The following is a 19,328-nucleotide window of genomic DNA, read 5'->3' on the forward strand; positions in this document are numbered from 1 at the left end:
CTCCGCAGGGTCATATCTGCCGATACCGATTCTGACCGATTCCGATATTATACAGAGGACCACAATGGAAACAAGACTAGGCCCTAGGTCTTGGCCCAAAGCCTGTTAATAAAGTATTCAATCAATCAATAAATAGCCTATACTCTTTTCCAAGTGACTGTTTTCACAACTGAATGACACAAATTAAATGTAGAAAATGTTAAAGTTTATTTTGACTTAAGATTCATATTTGATTTGGCTTTTGTTCTAGACTAGAGGTAGGCCTACTAGACACTTTTGATTTACAGTGAACTCATTGATGAATTTTTACATTTGTATTTATTTTTTGCTGGTGAAAACCAATTAAATAATCTGTGTTATTTTGAAACCAATCCGATACCGATATGGCATTTCTATGGCCGATATGGCCAATTCCGATTATGCTACCGATGATATTGTGCATCCCTAATAAAATCATCTTCTTCTCCTTTGCAGGGATTGCATACCGAGAGTGCATGGATAATGGGACGTGGGCTATGAGGAGCAATTACTCCAGCTGTGAACCCATTTTGGAGGAAAAGGTTAGTATCCAGAAACCCACTACTGTATTCCTCCATTATGTAGATGTAATCTGTAATCAGCAACAGACATGCTTAGCCTGGGTTCCAGCCTGATTCGCTGCCTTCCGCGGATCTGAAAATGTCACTGCGCTAATCAGTCTGGACAGAGGCTGCTTTTGATTCGCATTTCATAACGTCAACTGTTGCGTAGCCACGTTGTTGCTGATACGTCATCAGCCAGCTCCACTCTATCCATGCTTCTCACTGTTGGAAAAAATAGCGCCGTTCGAGACTTGAGAGTAAAAACATACGGTAAAAAGTAAACGATTCAGTAGACAGTAGTCCACTGTCAGATTCAGTAGTACAACAAAAACAATGACGGCTGTGTGGGGTGAGTTTAGTGAATGATAAGGGGACGTTGCAGGACAACAGCAGTAGCTGTGTGGGGTGAGTTTAGTGAATGATAAGGGGACGTTGCAGGACAACAGCAGTAGCTGTGTGGGGTGAGTTTAGTGAATGATAAGGGGACGTTGCAGGACAACAGCAGTAGCTGTTTGGGGTGAGTTTAGTGAATGATAAGGGGACGTTGCAGGACAATTAACAGCAGTAGCTGTGCAGTGCGCATTGATACAATGTCAAACTGGTGTTTTTCCTCAACCCGTACCATGCGGATCAGCGAATCAGACTGGAAGCCAGGCTAAGACATGCTCACGACATTTCCTTATCATTATTTGAAAATGCTATCGCATAATGCAAATCAAATTAATCACATGTTTTTTATTGCATACAAATAATGAACAGCTTTTTCCACTCATGCATACACTACATTTTTACACTTTGTGCGACATCACAAATAATACATTATCTTCCATTTATATCCTAGAACACTAAACCGGGTGATTTTCACGCGGACAATGATGTATATGTGGTTTTCATAATGTTGCTGATGTCTGAGGTGGGTGGGTCCTTGGGTAGCTTCATGATGCTCAGTGGCATCATAGAAGGTAGGTTTGTTTCCCTGCTCACATCCCTGGCTTTTTTCTATACAGGCAGGTGTTCGGGTGAATTTCGCCCGGGTTTAGTGACGGAGGGTAAAAAAAAAAGAAAAAAGAAATGCCATACTCCCACACTGGGCTTTTTGAGGGGCGCTAGCTCTCTGTCCTAACTCGTGTCACATTTGCCATTGACAATGAAAGGAGAATTTACGTCATGTGTGTCTCTAGTCTGAGCAAATCAGAGCCTAATCACAGTCTTTGATGATGTACAATGATAAGAGCACTTCACACGGGGGAGATTCTTTTTTAATGTAACTAGACCATCCTCACATGTCCCAGGAATGGGTGGACCAAAGGAGAAGTTTAGACAATTTAGACAATTTAGGCATTTAGCAGACGCTCTTAATCCAGAGCGATTTACATTAAGCAAGAACAAAAAGCATGGGAATACATCACATATGTAAAATGCATTTATCGCGAAACATGCATAAGCTAAGAACGTAACTAGAACATATCTATATAATGACACTATACATATAAACTATAACTAGAACATATCTATATAATGACACTATACATATAAACTATACATATTATGCTGTACATATATACTATAAAGTGATATGACTACATACAATGCACTTATTGTGCTGTCTACATGACATGCTATAAGTCTGTTTCAAATGCTATATAAGTCTAAGAAGTGCTGTCTAAGGGGGGTAGGGTAAGTGCTATGGGCCATGATGGAGTCTGAAAAGGTGGGTTTTCAGACTACGGCGGAAGATTGGGAGTGATGCTGCAGTTCTGATTGCAACGGGACGTGCATTCCACAGTTTTGGGGCTCCAGCTCCATAATGTTTTTTTTAGGAATATTTAAAAAATAATACTCAAATTTTTCACCGGTTTTGCGATCGATTTGTACCGATTTTATGATATTTATTTTGGTGTGACATTTCATGTTGAAATATTAAAGAAGATTAAATTGCCATTTATTGCTGTACTTTAACATATTTTGATGAGAAATATTTTTTATGGAATATATTACATCAGGTACCCACCCAGCTGCATGGTTTAGTGATGGTGTCACAAAAGTTGGGTTTAGTGTTTTACAGTTAGTCTACAGTTAATCTACTAATTATAGGCGAAACTCCCATATCGTATGTAATGAGTTTTGGCCTGATTACCTCTCATCATGGCCCCTGATTATGTGGCTCATGCTCTATTTCCATCTAATTTTAAGCAGAGACAAAAGTGTGTCAATGATTCTGCCATTTTACCTGCTGCCTCCCTTGATGGGACTGTATACAGTGTATACTCTGACAAATTATGCATATTCAGCATATACGACAGCATACTGTACAATAGCACAATAGTAGCTCTGGTCCATAGCTCTAATGCCTCTCCTCTTTAGCGTAAATAAAAAGAACGTTTTTGCTACTCACCAAAACAAAGGCGAGTTGTGTCATTAGAAAGCCTACTTTCCTTAGTGGACGCACTCTGAGCCCCCCACCACATGTATAAACTGTACTTTGCGTCCACTAAGGAAAGTAGGCTTTCTAATGACACAACTCGCCTTTGTTTTGGTGAGTAGCAAAAACGTTCTTTTTATTTACGCTAAAGAGGAGAGGCTGGTCTGCATTCATGCAAGAGGCGGAAGTTGAGAGTAACATAGCTCTAAATGCAACACATTAGAGCTATGGACCAGAGCTAGCACAATAGATGGATGGATGGATAACAGACAGACAGACATTTCCCTTGGTTATTAATACATGCACGCTAGTGTACACCATTGCCCATTCACATTGCATTGAAGTTGGCGTGTGTTTTATATTGCATGTCATGTAATGAAATGATTCATATTGTTGTCTCTACAGAGGAAGTATCCCATGCATTATAAAATAGCGCTGATCATCAACTACCTTGGCCACTGCATATCTGTGGGCGCTTTGGTCGTGGCCTTCATTCTCTTCTTGTGCTTAAGGCAAGTACAAAAATAGTTGGCTTCGAAATGTTTCTCATGCACAAGTGGCCGCTTACAAATCAATCACAGAAAATCATGCAATGCTTTGGACAGCTGTGCTTATCATTAACTCGTTTATGTCAGCCTTCCCGTTCAGCACTGACAGAGAAATCCAGATTTGAGAGATACAGTACACATGCCTGCTGTGCATTTCAAAATCATGTTTAGCCAACATGACTCCTTTCCATTTTCCTGTTTGCACACAATACACCCCCCCCCCCCCCCCCCCCCCCCCCCCCCGCACACACAAACTATTTCTGGGACGGATTAAGGCGGATAAACTGTAAATGTGCTACACACAATGCATAATTCACCATGGCTCTCATCGCTCGAGGTTGTGCATCGTGTCTAACACTGACACATTTTTTTTGGGGGGGGTGAGAGACACCGGCAAGCAAAGTACTACTGTAGGTAGGCCCTCATGTCTGGTACAACAGTGGTCCTCAAAGTGGGGTCTGGGGACCCCCACGGGTCCTTGAGGTGGTTCCAGGTGGTCCTCAGCTAAAGGAGTTAATATAGCATCAAAGCCAAGTCGAACCACTTTAACCCTGTTTTACACTAAGGCAATTTAGGCAACAATTTAGACAAATCCTGAGAAGATCGGAACATTTTGGAATTATTTAACCCATTTTGGGCGAGAACCCCTTTTGGTGTTTTAAACATTGTTATAATTTAGCTATTGAAAAATAGCAGATCTACAAGCTCATAGCGCGCCACCGAGTGGCGCGCTATGAACTTGTAGGTCTGCTATTTTTCTGGGGATCGCTGCGCATCACAAGATCCTTTCAGATTGGGGTCTACAGCCACATACTGTATCACATTTGGGGGAGTTTGACACGAAAATGAGAACCACTGCTGTACAGTACACGGATCAGTGTTGGGACTATTGCATCATGTACAGTACAGACTATAAAGTATGAGTCTTACATACCAGTAGGAGCGAAATGATGGCTGGCCTGTGATTGTCTATTGTGGCATTCTTCTCTGTTCTATTCAGCCTTCCCTTTTCCATTTCATAGTTCCCTAATCCCTTTGTGCTTCAGTGTGAAAGTAATGCAAAAAGTTTAATGCATTTCGTGGCACAGAAAGTAATATTGTAAGTGATATTATCTAATGCAGGGGTTCTCAACGTTTTTGGCCGGGGACCCCCGGAAATGCTTTGGCAATGTCTCGGGACCCCCGCCCCGCCCCCTCCCGACCCCCAATATAAATTGACTGCTACAATAACCTTAAACCATTTTGGGCGGGAACCCCTTTTGGTGTTTTATGCATTGTTATAATTTAGCTATTGAAAAATAGCAGATCTACAAGCTCGTAGCGCGCCACCGAGTGGCGCGCTACGAGCTTGTAGGTCTGCTATTTTTGAAAAAAAGTGAAAATAAAATTTAAAAATAAATCTTTTTTTTTTTTGAAAATAATTTGGGGACCCCCTAAAATAATTTGGCGACCCCCCGAGGGGTCGCGACCCACGGGTTGAGAACCCCTGATCTAATGTACTATATTATAGCACATTATGAAAGTAACTCCACCACACCGTCTGTGAATGAGCTTACGCTAATAGATCATTTTGACATCTCCTCCACTTGACTTTCACCATAGAAGCATACGATGTCTTCGAAACATCATCCACTGGAACCTAATCACCACCTTCATTTTAAGGAACGTTATGTGGTTTCTGCTTCAGTTGATTGACCACAACATCCATGAGAGCAATGAGGTAACAACCATGATTTATAAGTGTTGTACTGTATGCACACGTGAAAGTCAGTGCCAACCCTGAGCCTTGAAGGAATGAAAATAGCATTTGTTTTTGCTCCAACCTTTTGAGTGACTAAATTACGCTTTCTCTTTCAGCCCTGGTGTCGCTTAATTACCACGATATACAACTATTTTGTGGTGACTAACTTTTTCTGGATGTTTGTTGAAGGCTGCTACCTTCATACTGCCATTGTGATGACTTATTCAACTGACAAGCTTAGAAAGTGGGTCTTTCTTTTCATTGGCTGGTGTAAGTACATCTATGTTCACAATGTGTTTGAATTTGTTTGTTAGAAATGCTTTCATAAACATTCTCTTGTTGGCCAAATGTCACACTGTTATTGGTCATTGCAAAAGCCATCATTCTTGTTGTTTCCAGTTCATCTTCTTCTCTGCTCTTGTCATTTGGGGATGATAGATTGTGAATTGAAAATTTAAAAATGTCCACCAAAACAGGGAAAGGAATTATTGTTGAGATTGAAAACTAAATTATGTGTCAGCTGCCTACACTTGCTACAGAAAACTAAATTACCAGTCATGCTGCCTACACTTGCTACAGATGCCTGTTCAGTTTGTATTTCCCTCCAACTCCAAAACAACATTATTCCATGCTCCATCATGCGCTTGAATGCTTCAAATACCGTGAATATTGCTTGGAAATGAGGGACACATCAGTTCGTTAACGCAGTGATTATATTTTAATATATTTTAATTTCAAGATTGGCCAAATTGATATGCATTTGACTGCGGACCACCATTTGAAAAGGTTTTGAGCCAAAAGACGATTTGTCGATCATGTCAACATTTTTCGTAAATAGCAGATGGACAAATACCCTCAAAAGAATATAGTCAAAACCATTGGCATTGTCCATACCAATACCAATAGTCAAAACCAAATAGGGCTTAAGTGTTAAAACTGTACCTTATTTTACTGGGGACCCCTTGAAACCCCCCCCCCTTGAAACCTCCTCAAGGACCCACTTTGAGATGCACTGGTTTCATGGATGGATTGTAGGGGTCGGATGGTAAGCAGTGAAGCGTGGACGATGGTCATGTTTGCGGTTATGCATGACTTCCTGTTTCACACTGATAGAACGAGCACTGGGGGAAAAATATGTAGGTCATGTTAAATTCACCAAACGTCTCCAGAATAAATGGCTGTGAAAGGAAATTCATATTGGCCCTATGAAATGGATGTACAATTTTGGTCCAATCTTGCAAGATAATAAATAGACTAGTATGAACTTGATTGGGCCCCCAGAACCGGGGGGGGGGGGGGGGGGGGGGGGGGCACAACTATATAAATCGTTTGATGTGACTGTGCTGCATATTATTATATTCCTGCTATTCTAATTATATTTTGATACCTTGGGTGACTCCACCTTTAATGAGAATTGGGCAGTGTCAGTGTCCATTCTTATATCACTCCTTTGTGATCGCTAATTATCATCTAATAGGACATGAAAGAAGTTCTCTGTGTATGATCCTCAATGATGAAAGAAGTAGAACAGTTTAAATGTGTCTATAAACACTAGGGAAATGATGATTAGCCAGGTAAAGTATGATTGACATCAGGTGTGCTGTATTTAACAGTGGTGGAAAAAGTACTCAAATGTTTTACTTAAGTAAAAGTATTGATACTGCAATATAGAAGTACTCGGTCATAAGTAAACGTCTACTCTGGAATTCAAAATGTACTTGAGTAAAAGTACAAATGTATTAGCATCAAAATGTACTTGAAGTACCAAAAGTAAAAGTACTCATTGCGCAGAATGTCCCGTTTCAAGTTTTCAAATGTATACAAATCTTCTGAAAATAGCAGATCTACAAGCTCACAATGCATCGCATCGAGAGACATTGTGAGCTTGTAGATCGGCTGTTTTCAAATGGCCGAAATGTATAGGGCTGAAGTGGTTAACGTATGTTTTGTAATAATAATCGAAATCTACAAAGTACCTAGTAACTACAGTTTTCAAATAAATGTAGTGGAGTAAAAGTACAATGTTTGGATCCAAAATGTAGTGAAGTAGAAGTGAAAGTATTGGAAATACTCAAGTAAAGTACTAATATCTCAAAATTGTACTTAAGTGAAGTACTTAGTATTTAGTTACTTTCCACCAGTGGTATTTAAGAGGTGGGGGCAGGAACACACTATACAAATTGTAGCAGAGCTTCGTGAGCATGTTTAATCTTGTTGTTGTGTTAAAAAACCATATCAAATCACATGGCTCTAAAAATACACAGTAAAATTGCATTCTTTATTGGTTGAATTTAGTGGGTTGGAGCTGGGTTACATTTTTCATTACATTTTATTGGTACTTGGAATTGACATTGAAGCAGATTTTACTGAAGCAGTTGAGTCTGTGATTGTGTACATACAGTATAGTTAAAGGAGAATTCCATGCTAGAAGGCTTTCTTACCTTTATTTGTAGTTGTTACGTCCCCACCAAAGAGGTCCAGGTGTTATTTTGTGAAAAAGTGCATTATTGGCTATTTCCCCTACCATAAGCCCTCAATGAATTGAATTGAATTGCATTGAATTGAATGGGGCTATGGGGTGTTGTGCTAATTCGCTTATTTCCATCGCTCAAAAACATTTCTTTTAATATATACTCTCTTCATAATGTAAATAGTATCCCAAGCGGCACACTTTACTACTTATTTCAATGGAAATAAGCAAATTAGCACAAAAACCCAACCCCCATTGAGGGCTTATATTAGGGGAAATAGCCAATAATGCACTTTTGCACAAAATAACACCTGGACCTCTTAACAACTACAAATAAAGGTAAGAAAGCCTTCTAGCATGGAATTCTCCTTTAATATGTGTGGGACGATTCAATTACCTTCCGATTCGATATGATCTCGATACCTAGGGTGCTGATTCGATTTATATTGCGATTCTTAATTATATTGCGATTCTATATTACGATATTCCCCCCAAGTTACATTGCCTTTTTTTATGCTAGTACAAAAAAATGTTTTACTTTAAAATCGATTAAACAAAATCGTGGCATTACAAATCGTGATATTTGAGTGAATCGATTATTATTTTTTGCCCACCCCTACTAGTTTTAGAGCTGTTACTGCTGCAAATTAATATTTTTGTGCAGATAATATACCTTTCAAAATGATAGCCTATCCCTACACAATGTACAATGTATAAGTCCTCTCTACCACAACTCAAATAATCCTATTTATTTCAGGCATTCCATGTCCTATCATTATAGCTTGGGCTATTGGCAAGCTACATTATGAGAATGAACAGTAAGCATTTACGCTAATTATTCATTGACATTGAACAATACAAATTAAACACTGAATGGGATTTTCATATACAATTATTCTTTATACCAACAGATGCTGGTTTGGCAAGGAGCCTGGGAAGTACATTGACTACATTTACCAAGGGCCTGTTATCCTTGTCCTTATGGTGAGCAAAACGGGGGAATTCAACTTTTACTTTCACTTTCCTGGAACGCGGCAGTAGATGGCTGGTATCCACCGCACACTGTAATTACAATATGCGCTGTTTGTTTCCAGCTAGAGACCTGTGCTGCATTTCCCTGCCCCTCAATTATATACTTATATACTATATACTATCAAAAGCATTCATTGAAATCATAATGCACTGTCCAGGGCCGCTTTTAGGGTAGTGCGAATGGTGCCGCCGCACAGGGCCTCGCGCATGCGAGGCCTCGCGCTAGGCAGCGTTTTTTTTTTTTTTAAATAAAAAGAAACACTTTCCATTTCAGAGTCGGAGCTAAAATAGGCAGGGGCGGTTATTAGCGCTACGCACGACGTTGTGAGCTTGTAGATCGGCCGCACCACCGCGCAACGCAGTCGAATTATACACACAATTAAATGGAACCAAACAAAAACAAACTGAACACATGTAGGCTAGTTTCGTGCAGCTCCGCTCACAAACAAAACGACTAGTCACTCTAAAAATAATTTGTCACGCATGGACCGACGACCTCTCTCTCTCTCTCAAACATGTGTAAACTAACAGTGTAAAACGTGCAGTATATATATTTTTTCTTCACATTAAGCCTTTTTATTTTTTAATAACTATAGCTTCCTTACAACAAATAAAATAACATAATGTGGACCACAATCTGCATTCACACTGTTAAGCTGCTAAATTGGGCAGTGCATGTCAATTTCTTACTCATTGGAGATGAGAACCTGGCATAATATTTGTAGGAAAGTGAAGGCAAAAGTAAGTATTAATTAATTACAAAAAATTGTTCCCCCCAACATATCGCACAGGGCCTCGCATTTCTCCCAGATGCCTCTGACTGTGTCAACAAGTGCTATAGTGTATACAGTCAAATCGCTCTATGGAAATGAGAATTTATTGTATTGTCTATACTTTGTTATTGTGCACATGAATGCCAGTCCCAGAATGGTGATAGAGCTGATCATGACTCACTACCCAAATTTGCTGTCAGGTTAATTTAATTGTGAACTATTAGAAATTAATCGAGATTAACGTTTATGCTTATATTCATTCTTTACCAGATCAATTTTGTGTTCCTCTTCAACATTGTACGAATTCTCATGACCAAACTGAGAGCTTCTACGACATCTGAAACAATACAGTATAGGTGAGTTCCTACTGCAGATGATTGCAGTACTTATATTAATTAAATGTCTTAAGCCATTCTGTACGGGAACCCCTTTTGGTGTTTTAAGCATTATGTTACATTTTAGCTATTCAAAAATAGCAGATCTACAAGCTCATAGTGTGGCACAGAGTGCCGCGCTACGAGCTTGTAGGTCAGCTATTTTTGAAAAATCGTGAAAATGTGGCTCAAATCTTTGAATATAACGTTTTTAATCCATTGAGACCTGGAACGCATCCATGTCACGTTAGCGTTTAACCACATTAACCATTAACCCATTTTGGGCGGGAACCCCTTTTGGTGTTTTAAACATTATGTTATAATTTAGCTATTGAAAAATAGCAGATCTACAAGCTCATAGCGCGCCACCGAGTGGCGCGCTATGAACTTGTAGGTCTGCTATTTTTGAAAAATCGTTAAAATGTGCCTCAAATCTTTCCGAAAATTGTCATGATTTAGAAAACCTTTTTTTTTAAAATTTCGACGTCAGGCCTGAATGGGTTAACTCAAATCTTTGCTTCTGGGGGAGGGGGGGGGGGGGGGGTCCCTGGAACAACATATTTTCAGATGGGGGTCGGTGGCCAATTACATTTAATTTTGGGGGTGAAAAAGGTTGAGCACCACTGACATAGAAATAGCTGCCAAATATATGGCCCTTATACTGTACTGTACACTACACCAAACAAACATTCATCCTGAATAGAAGTGAAGTTAACCATTTTATATAAGGTGGCTGTTACGGCATATGTTTTGAAAGTTTTGAAAACTGTCTCCTCCGTTATTATGTTATTTCCCCTTACCCTAGACAGGGGGTCGTAACAGTGGCCCAATGCTCATTATTATAATTATTTATATTTTTGTTATACTGTACCTTGCTGTTATATGTTGTGATTTGTATTCATGAAAAGAGAGCAAAGACATGCACAACATCCCCAACCCAAACTTGGGCAGGTGCTGAGTGACGGTATAACTGTATACAGAATAAAAAATCACACCCGTGTGAACTGAGTGGTGCAACTCCCCCCCTTCCACCCCCCTCCCCCCCTCTCTCTCTCTCTCTCTCTCATTAGCAGGCAACAGTGCAGCACTATCTCTCTCTCTCTGTTTCTGGCACGACAGCGCCCCTACTGGTACTCATGAGTCACACATGAGTCACACACAAACATAGGTTAACACGGACATACATAGTCACACACATAGGTTAACACGGACATTGCTGTTCCTTGGAGTGGTTGCACCACTCAAAAATAAAGAAAACGCTCGCACACTGAGGGCTCCAGTGCGAACGCTAGAGGCGGGATCAACGCGAGACTGGTGACGTATTGTAGCTGTGCCACAGTGCAAATGTAAGCACAAGCTAACAAGACTACAACCTTAGAGTATAAATATAATCGAGACGTCACCGAGAGGAAACCCTGAGGCGAAATGGACATAGTGGCCGAATTTGGTATTGCAGCTCGAGCCAGCGCTGGGCCGTTGACTATCATTGCGCACGTTTATGTTATTGGGGCAATGACACGTGAGCGCTGTTGCATACGTGAACGTGTGCAATGATAGTCAACGGCCAGCGCGTTCACGATTTGGCCCAATCCATCCCAGAATGCATTCTGTTCCTACCCGGAAAGAGAAGTGAAATCGCCTCATGCGCTACATACAACTTAACCCTGTAACACCCGGATTAATTTCTATGTCACCAAAAAACATCGTTGGGGCTTACAGGGTTAATGCAAGTGGATGGGAGGATAAATCCGGTGACGTCTCTATTAATATATATACTCTAAAGGTGGCCGTACACTAGCCGATAATCGGGCATTTTTGACGCTCGGGGGGTGCCCGACTCAATCGGGGGCGATTCTCGGGCATAAATTATCGTCTAGTGTGAGTGTATAAAAGATCCAATCGTAATCCCTCCGATCTGCTCGGGGCCGCTCACAGCGCGATCGGGATCGGCCCGATCAACATCAAGAATGTTTGATATTTGCTCTGCCTCGCTCTGCCCTCGCAACCCCCCTCTCCTCGTCCCCTCTCCTCTCCTCCTCCTCTCCCCTCCCCTCTCCCCCTCTCCTCGTCCCCTCTCCTCTCCTCCTCCTCTCCCCCTCTCCTCTCCACTCCCTCGGGGCCGAGAATCCTTGGGTGCGCCGCGCCCGAGTTTTAAAACCGTGTAGTGTGTGCTGCATAAAATAATCGGATAAAATAACCGGGCCCAATTATCCTGTAGTGTGTGGTGCTATCAGATTTCAGATACATACAAAAACGGCTAGTGTAAGGCCACCTTAAGACTACAACTCGAAATTATTATGGAGATATCAGATTTTTGTTCCACTGCTTCCGGGTTCATCGTTGAGAGAGACCAGATCAAGGTAGGAGGAGGGAACTTGTGAACTCAAATTCTGCCGCAATCTGGCGGAGTCAGGTTACATACATGAAGCTGTGAAAATGATTGTAATTGGATTCATTAGTTTCCAAAAGTTTCACTTTCCAGTAGGCTATTTCAAACTATGCCATTTCTTTCCAAATACAGGCTCACATTATTGTATGTGTCTGTAGTCATTGTTCCAGTTGTCTCTGGGCTTATCTGTCATTCTAACATTCCATTAGTGTTGCTGTTAGGGGTTCTGGGCAGAGGAGATTGTTTTTGTGTTAAAAAAGACAGTTCAATTGGAAGCAAGCACAGGTTAGATGTTATGGACTATTTGCAATTGGAAAAGATAAAGTTTGAATTGAGAGGGAGTGAAGACAGATTTGACAAGACTTGGCAACCCTACATTGACTATGATAACATAATCAAAAATTGGAAAGGAAAATACATAAATAAAGTGTTTTTTCTTTACTTTTTTCATTTAAGAGGGCACAACAACTTGTTGGGAAAGTTTGAGAGCAAGAGTCTGTCTGTCCTTTTTTTTTTTAAATCGCATTTATATACCTTTTTTATTTGTATTGTATCTGGAACATTTACACTACCTGTCACTATTATTATTTTTTAGTTTTATATTACTTACTTACTCATGTATCTGTCAATGATATTCTGAAGTTATGTCAAATACAAAATGCCAAATAAAAACGCTTAGAAGCAAACAAATGGACTGATTCCAATATTTGTTTTACACCCATCATCCCTCTGATCCAAATGGTCCAATAATAGGACCCAGGAGTATAAAAAAAATCACACCCGTGTGAACTGAGTGGTGCAAGGTCTTATATAGCCTGATCAGCTGTGGTCTGACATAATGTCAGTGACCATAGTAACCATGCTCATTCTTTTGGGCCCCACGTACAGGTACACACACGTACAGGTACACACATACATAGACACAAACACGTATACAAACAAGTATACAGACAAAGCTGGTTATTGGAGTGGTTTGCACCACTCAAAAATGTAATTCCCATTTAGTGGTTTAAAGCAAGTTACTGTTCAAATGCATTGCACAATATTAATGTAAGTAATAAGTATACTTGACCAATAGACTGATTCTGACTCAGATTTGTGCCATTGCTGATATTCTGGCTTCCAATTCAGACATCGCAAACTACTGTTTGCATATCTCCAGATATGGCTGGGCAGCATATCCATCCATAACAATAATGGTGATATGAGACTATGGGCAGTATTATGCGTGTCTTAAGTACCAGGTCTTATTACTTAACTTAAGACCTGGAGGCGTGATCAATGCCATTTGGCTATTCTGAGTGGCCAAACATCATTGACCACGCCTCCAGGTCTTAAGTTAAGTCATAAGGCCTGGTACTTAAGACACGCATAATACTGCCCTATACCTTCTCCGTCCTTTCAGTCTCCTTTCTGTGCATCTTCATAAATGTCCTCTACTGAATTTGACCGACCTTTTTGACCCATGGTTGAAATGTCTCGACAGAAGGGTAGGGAGAGAAGAACCTCTCCAACCATTGTAGCTGTGTCTGTTCGTTATATTGCATTAACATACTCTATTACCATACTTTAAAATATTGTTTTATTCATTCAAATAAGTCCCGTATTGTAGCTTTCTTTTTCTTTTCAAAATCTTTTTATTCAGGTTTTTGTAACAGACATATAAAATATAAAAATAAAACTCAATCCCCTATCCCACCCTCCCCCCACCCACAATCCCAAGGATAGTCGGAAAAACAGTCTGGAGGAAATAAAATAATTAAATATATCTATATACACATACACAAAAATACATGCATACATAATTACAAAAAAATATATATATAATAAAATAAAAAGCAGATTTTTCATAGCAGAGCAGATTTTGTTTCTGTTGTGGTTTGGCGTTGGCCGAGGCATAGGCACGGCACACTATGCAGTTTGTGTGTTGTGGTAGAATGTCATAAACGACCGTATTGTAGCTTTGAAGATCATTTTGAGAAATGACATCACGATCAAGTGGATGATGGATGCAAGGACATTTTCATCACTCACGTTTTATCTCTCTGTCTTCACAGGAAAGCAGTGAAGGCAACGTTGGTGTTACTACCCCTGTTGGGAATCACGTACATGCTCTTCTTTGTGAATCCGGGGGAGGATGACATTTCCCAAATAGTTTTCATCTATTTCAATTCCTTTTTACAATCGTTTCAGGTGAGAGTAATGAAGGCTGAAGCAAAATGTGAGATCTTCAATCGTATGAATTGTTCAGAATTTCGTAATTCTGAACATCGTCCTTTCGTAGAGTTTCATCACTCAACCTTTCAGATAATGAGCCCTCGAGAGGAAGAGTCAGTTGTAATAGCATGTCGTCACTGTCGGGTGGAAACCAGTGTTGTCTTTGGCAGCAAATTTTGATTTTAGTTTAGTCGTAGTCTTTGGAATAAAACTAATATTTTTGACAATTTCGTCAACAATAGAAACCAGACTAAAATGTTAGACAAGTGACTAGTGGATAAGAGATCCAGTATAAGTCATTTTACACTTGAAGGCCTGCCAAAATACATTTCAGTCAACTAAATCAACTGTAGATTTAGTCGACTAAAATCTTACACTGGTACTTAGTTACTTTCCACCACTGGGTGGAAACCTTGTAAACCTTAACTTAATTAAGCAGTCACCGTCTCTGTCTCATGTTATTCTTCTAGAGTATAGAGATCGACTACTATACATAATTTCAGATTTCAGGGATGGAGGGAAATACTAAATTAACTGTTAACTACATTTTCCGCGGGGGCGAGATGGCAAAGGGGCGAGTCGTCTGGTATTCCAAGAAACTATAACGGCATCTTCATCTGTGATGAAGTGGAAAGCACTGCAGTAATGTGATAATATTACACTTTGTATAATGATCGTTATAGGCGGTGGTTAACTGCACCATGCATAGTATCTGCAAACAAACGTCTAATATATTATGGCCTGTTATTAATTTATCCTTAGGCCCGGGTGAATAGAATCTTGCCAGTCATGGTGGCTGTCTAAAAAATTGTCTAGCGGAAACCCCTGACCCACAGAGAGCACATCAGGCTCACATGTCCCCACTTAGCCTGATCGCCCACTAAGTATATGCTCTGACAATATCCTCTCTGACGGGCAGGAGCCTCTTATCTCCATAGCTTTTATAGTTTATTTAATTTTTATTTATTTATGCCCTACTTCAGGGGTGCCCACAATTATTATTTTTTACTTGAGAGCTACTTTCAAAATGACCGGCTCAACAACATCTACCCACCCCAAAAAATTGCTGAAAATAGTTTAATGTGTACCCGAGAGGGCTTTGGAATAGCGGAGCTGGTGTTACATACAAGACAAATGCACTTGGAATGGGAAATAGAGGGGGAGAAATGGAATATGTCGAGTTTTTTGTATTTAATTTGTAATGCTACCAACGTTTTTGTGCACAGGAACAAAATATTGCATTGTGGGTTTATTGCATTGTGGCCCTTTCAATGTCAATCAATTTGAATTAAATATTCTTTATATTCATGTCATGTGATCTACTGGTATAGATCACCCCTGCCCTACTTCATCATACGCAAAAATAGCCTAATCTACAAACTCACAACACGTCACGATGTGACACAAGTTCATAGACCCGCCATTTTCGCCATTTCTGAAAATGTGTAAAAGTGAAAGTGGATAACTATATCTGGGTTTTTGAGTGGTGCAACCACTCCAAGGAACAGCAATGTCCGTGTTAACCTATGTGACTGTGTGACTATGAGTACCAGTAGGGGCAAAAGTGGCGCTGTGCCAGAAACAGAGAGAGATAGATAGTGCTGCACTGTTGCCTGCTAATGAGAGAGAGGGGGGAGGGGGGGGGGAGGGGAGTTGCACCACTCCCCTCTCCCTTAGCGGATTGTTTCCGGGTCGTGGCGTTCAGAGTAAAAGCGGCCATGTCTTTCCGGCACCCCAGAGCTCCTATTTTGAAGGAATCCCGGCAACGGTTGTGTTAATGCTGGCCCCAGTGCCCCCCACAAAATGACTGGAACTACTTTCACCAAAACCAGAGCAGAACTCCCACCACGGGACTCAGGCAATCGATTAATACAGTTGCAACCACTATATTAATGGCAAGTATTTCATACAGCTTAAGTTAAAAAAAATCTGAACTATCCCTTTAATGCGCAGTAACTTACATCATCAGCTTTTGTTTTGATACAGGTAAGGTAGTCAATGGCAATGTGCCACCAAATTGTTCCACCACTTTGCTCCACCACTCTCTCCATTGCAGTGTGCCTGGTGTCAGTGTAAGCTAAAAAATAATGAAAATATGATGTTAATGCATGGTTGTAAACCACATATTGTAATGTTTATCAAATATATCTTTAAAAGGGTATCTTTGAAAAACAAAGAAGGGTCCCGCACACTGTCAGAAAACTTGCCAGAAATGTTGCTCTTTATTCAACGACAATTGTCTGTCCTGATGAAGGTCGAATAGACCGAAACGTTGAATAAAGAGCAACATTTCTGGCAAGTTTTCTGACAGTGTTTGTTTTTCAAAGATACCCTTTTAAGTATACTTTATTGCCCTACGCACCTGTCAATAGCCTTGAGGTGTGCATCGGCCTTTTGCTAAAAATATCAAATATATCTTCAAATCAAATCATATTTTCCCAACCTGCCACGCTGGCCGGCCGGCTGTTTATATTTAATACATATTTTAATCTGAACGGCATATATCGGTTAACGGAAACGGTGGGTGTTCTATGTGTGTACACACAATGGCTAATGAAGGTATCTGAATCTTCTATCTTTCATTGTAAAAAATAATAATTAATTGGATGTAATTAAGTAATTATCACTGTATTTTGTCTTGTTTTTAGGGCTTCTTTGTGTCAGTATTTTACTGCTTCCTCAATGGAGAGGTGAGTAGATGGCCGTCAAACATTGCATGCCCACTTCCAGTAGGCAAAGGAAGACATGCACTACGCCCTCAAGTCTTTCAAATTGGCCCGTGGTAGCGCTAATTTTAACTCTATAACCCATTTAGACCTGAGGACGATTCAGAAAACCGTTTTCTGAAAAACCTATGTTTCTATGTCAGTGTTGCTCAACCTTTTTCATGTCAAGGACCCCCAGAATTATCTGTATTTGGCCACGGACCCCCATCTGAAAATATGTTCACTGTGACAGAATATATATTCGAAGATTTGCGCCACATTTTCAAGGTTTTTTGCAGATCTACATAGCACGGCACTCTGTGCTGCACTATGAGCTTGTAGATCTGCTATTTCTCAATAGCTAAAGTATAACATAATGCTTACAACACCAAAAGGGATTCCCGACCGTTAAACGTCAAACGTTAAACGGTTTAAACGGATTAATCGTGGGTCATATGATGAAAACATGTCCTCTGAATGTTAACCTGCTTCTTTGGATAGACCAGGCCCATTTCTACTGAACTAGATATTCTGCAATTTTTGTCCCTACTACAGTTTTTGTCCGAAAGTTGGTACCCATACTGTAACTCTGGAATCATAATTATTAGGAATGTTAAATGGTGCTTTTATTTAACTGTAGTGCTTTATACAAATTCCTTTACAATGACACATGCACGCATGCATACACACACACACACACACACACACACACACACACACACACACACACACACACACACACACACACACACACACACACACACACACACACACACACACACACACACACACACACACACACGCGCACACACACACTCAAAATTATTTTCAAACCACGTTTTGTAGTCATTTTGAATGTTTTTGTAGTCATTTTAAGATCGTACAGTATATCATCATGTCAAAGGGGGCAAAAGTGGCAGTAGTAACATCTTTATTCCTCTTTTAGGTGCGCTCTGCCACAAGAAAAAGGTGGCATCGCTGGCAGGACAATCACTCGCTTCAGGTGCGAGTGGCACGAGCCATGTCCATCCCTACCTCGCCCACAAGGCTCAGCTTCCACAGCATCAAACAGACCACAGGTGTGTGAGCAGAGGAATGCGCACCGCACAGGACCTTCACGCCCCATTTTGGAAGGAGCAAACAGATGAGTGCACACAAATGCATTGGACCTTCACGTTGCTTCATCATTTTGTGCAGCACTTAACCGCAAAGTGATTTTGTACAGGAGACTGATTTCCAGAAATCACTGTAAAGTCCACGATGTCTCCAGCATGGCGTACAGTACCACATACGTTGACTGGATTATTTGTAGTGTTTGTTGGAGCGGATGGATTTCTCACATGGATTTCATACTGTTGAGTGGAGAGAGCCTTATACAAGACCGCACTTGTTATTATTACTATGGTACGGCTTATTACTATTATTACTATGGTAAGGCTCATATTACAGTAACAAAACGTAAACTGACGAAAACTAAATGGAAACTAAATGACAACTAAGCTATGATGACTAAAACTAAGACTAAATATATTGACAATTTCGTCAACAAATAAAAACTAGACTAAATGTGAAGAAGGGACTAGTGGACAAGTAAAAGTCATTTTACACTTGGTTTCATGCTGAAAATAGCCGTCCTACAAGCTTACAACGCGTCAAATCAGTCATTAAGACGGCATCAAGGCCCGCCAAAATACATTTTAGTTGACTAAATCAACTTGTAGATTTAGTCGACTAAAACTAGACTAATGATCTTGTTAAACTATTAGCCTTTAGTACATTGTACAGCTGGTGGGAGCATGTAACCGTAATAAAGGAGAAAAAAATGTTTGTACAACTTGACATTGAAATATTCACATTATATGTTTAATTTAATTCAAGGAGCAGATACTGAAATAGACAGTGGAGCTCAGAAGGTCTGTGTCAGGTATAGGCCTGCATTAAATTGCAACAACACACTTGCGTGTTTATTAGTGTCATACCGCAAATGATAAAACAATGCCTTGGTTGTTCTCAGACGTGTTACTTTTGGATTTAACTTTATTACAACTTAACTTGATTCTCAAGTCATGATCTTTG

At 40.2% G+C, this 19,328-nt stretch overlaps 1 protein-coding gene across 1 annotated transcript in view; it reads left to right on the forward strand.

The window, feature by feature from the left end:
- Positions 1 to 18,339, forward strand: part of LOC306943171 (corticotropin-releasing factor receptor 2) — a gene marked incomplete at both ends in the record, with an annotated part of 42,523 nt that extends 24,184 nt beyond the window's left edge. The window contains 10 exons of the mRNA XM_079529373.1: positions 475 to 560; positions 3,409 to 3,515; positions 5,154 to 5,271; positions 5,409 to 5,562; positions 8,520 to 8,580; positions 8,674 to 8,746; positions 9,838 to 9,923; positions 14,388 to 14,523; positions 17,196 to 17,237; positions 18,199 to 18,339. Of these exons, the coding sequence (XP_079385499.1) occupies positions 475 to 560; positions 3,409 to 3,515; positions 5,154 to 5,271; positions 5,409 to 5,562; positions 8,520 to 8,580; positions 8,674 to 8,746; positions 9,838 to 9,923; positions 14,388 to 14,523; positions 17,196 to 17,237; positions 18,199 to 18,339 (1,004 nt within the window). The remainder of the gene's footprint in view (positions 1 to 474; positions 561 to 3,408; positions 3,516 to 5,153; positions 5,272 to 5,408; positions 5,563 to 8,519; positions 8,581 to 8,673; positions 8,747 to 9,837; positions 9,924 to 14,387; positions 14,524 to 17,195; positions 17,238 to 18,198) is intronic.
- Positions 18,340 to 19,328: the final 989 nt, after the last annotated feature.

Source organism: Electrona antarctica (genome assembly GCF_951216825.1).
Source record: "Electrona antarctica genome assembly, chromosome: 19".
NCBI lineage: Eukaryota > Metazoa > Chordata > Actinopteri > Myctophiformes > Myctophidae > Electrona > Electrona antarctica.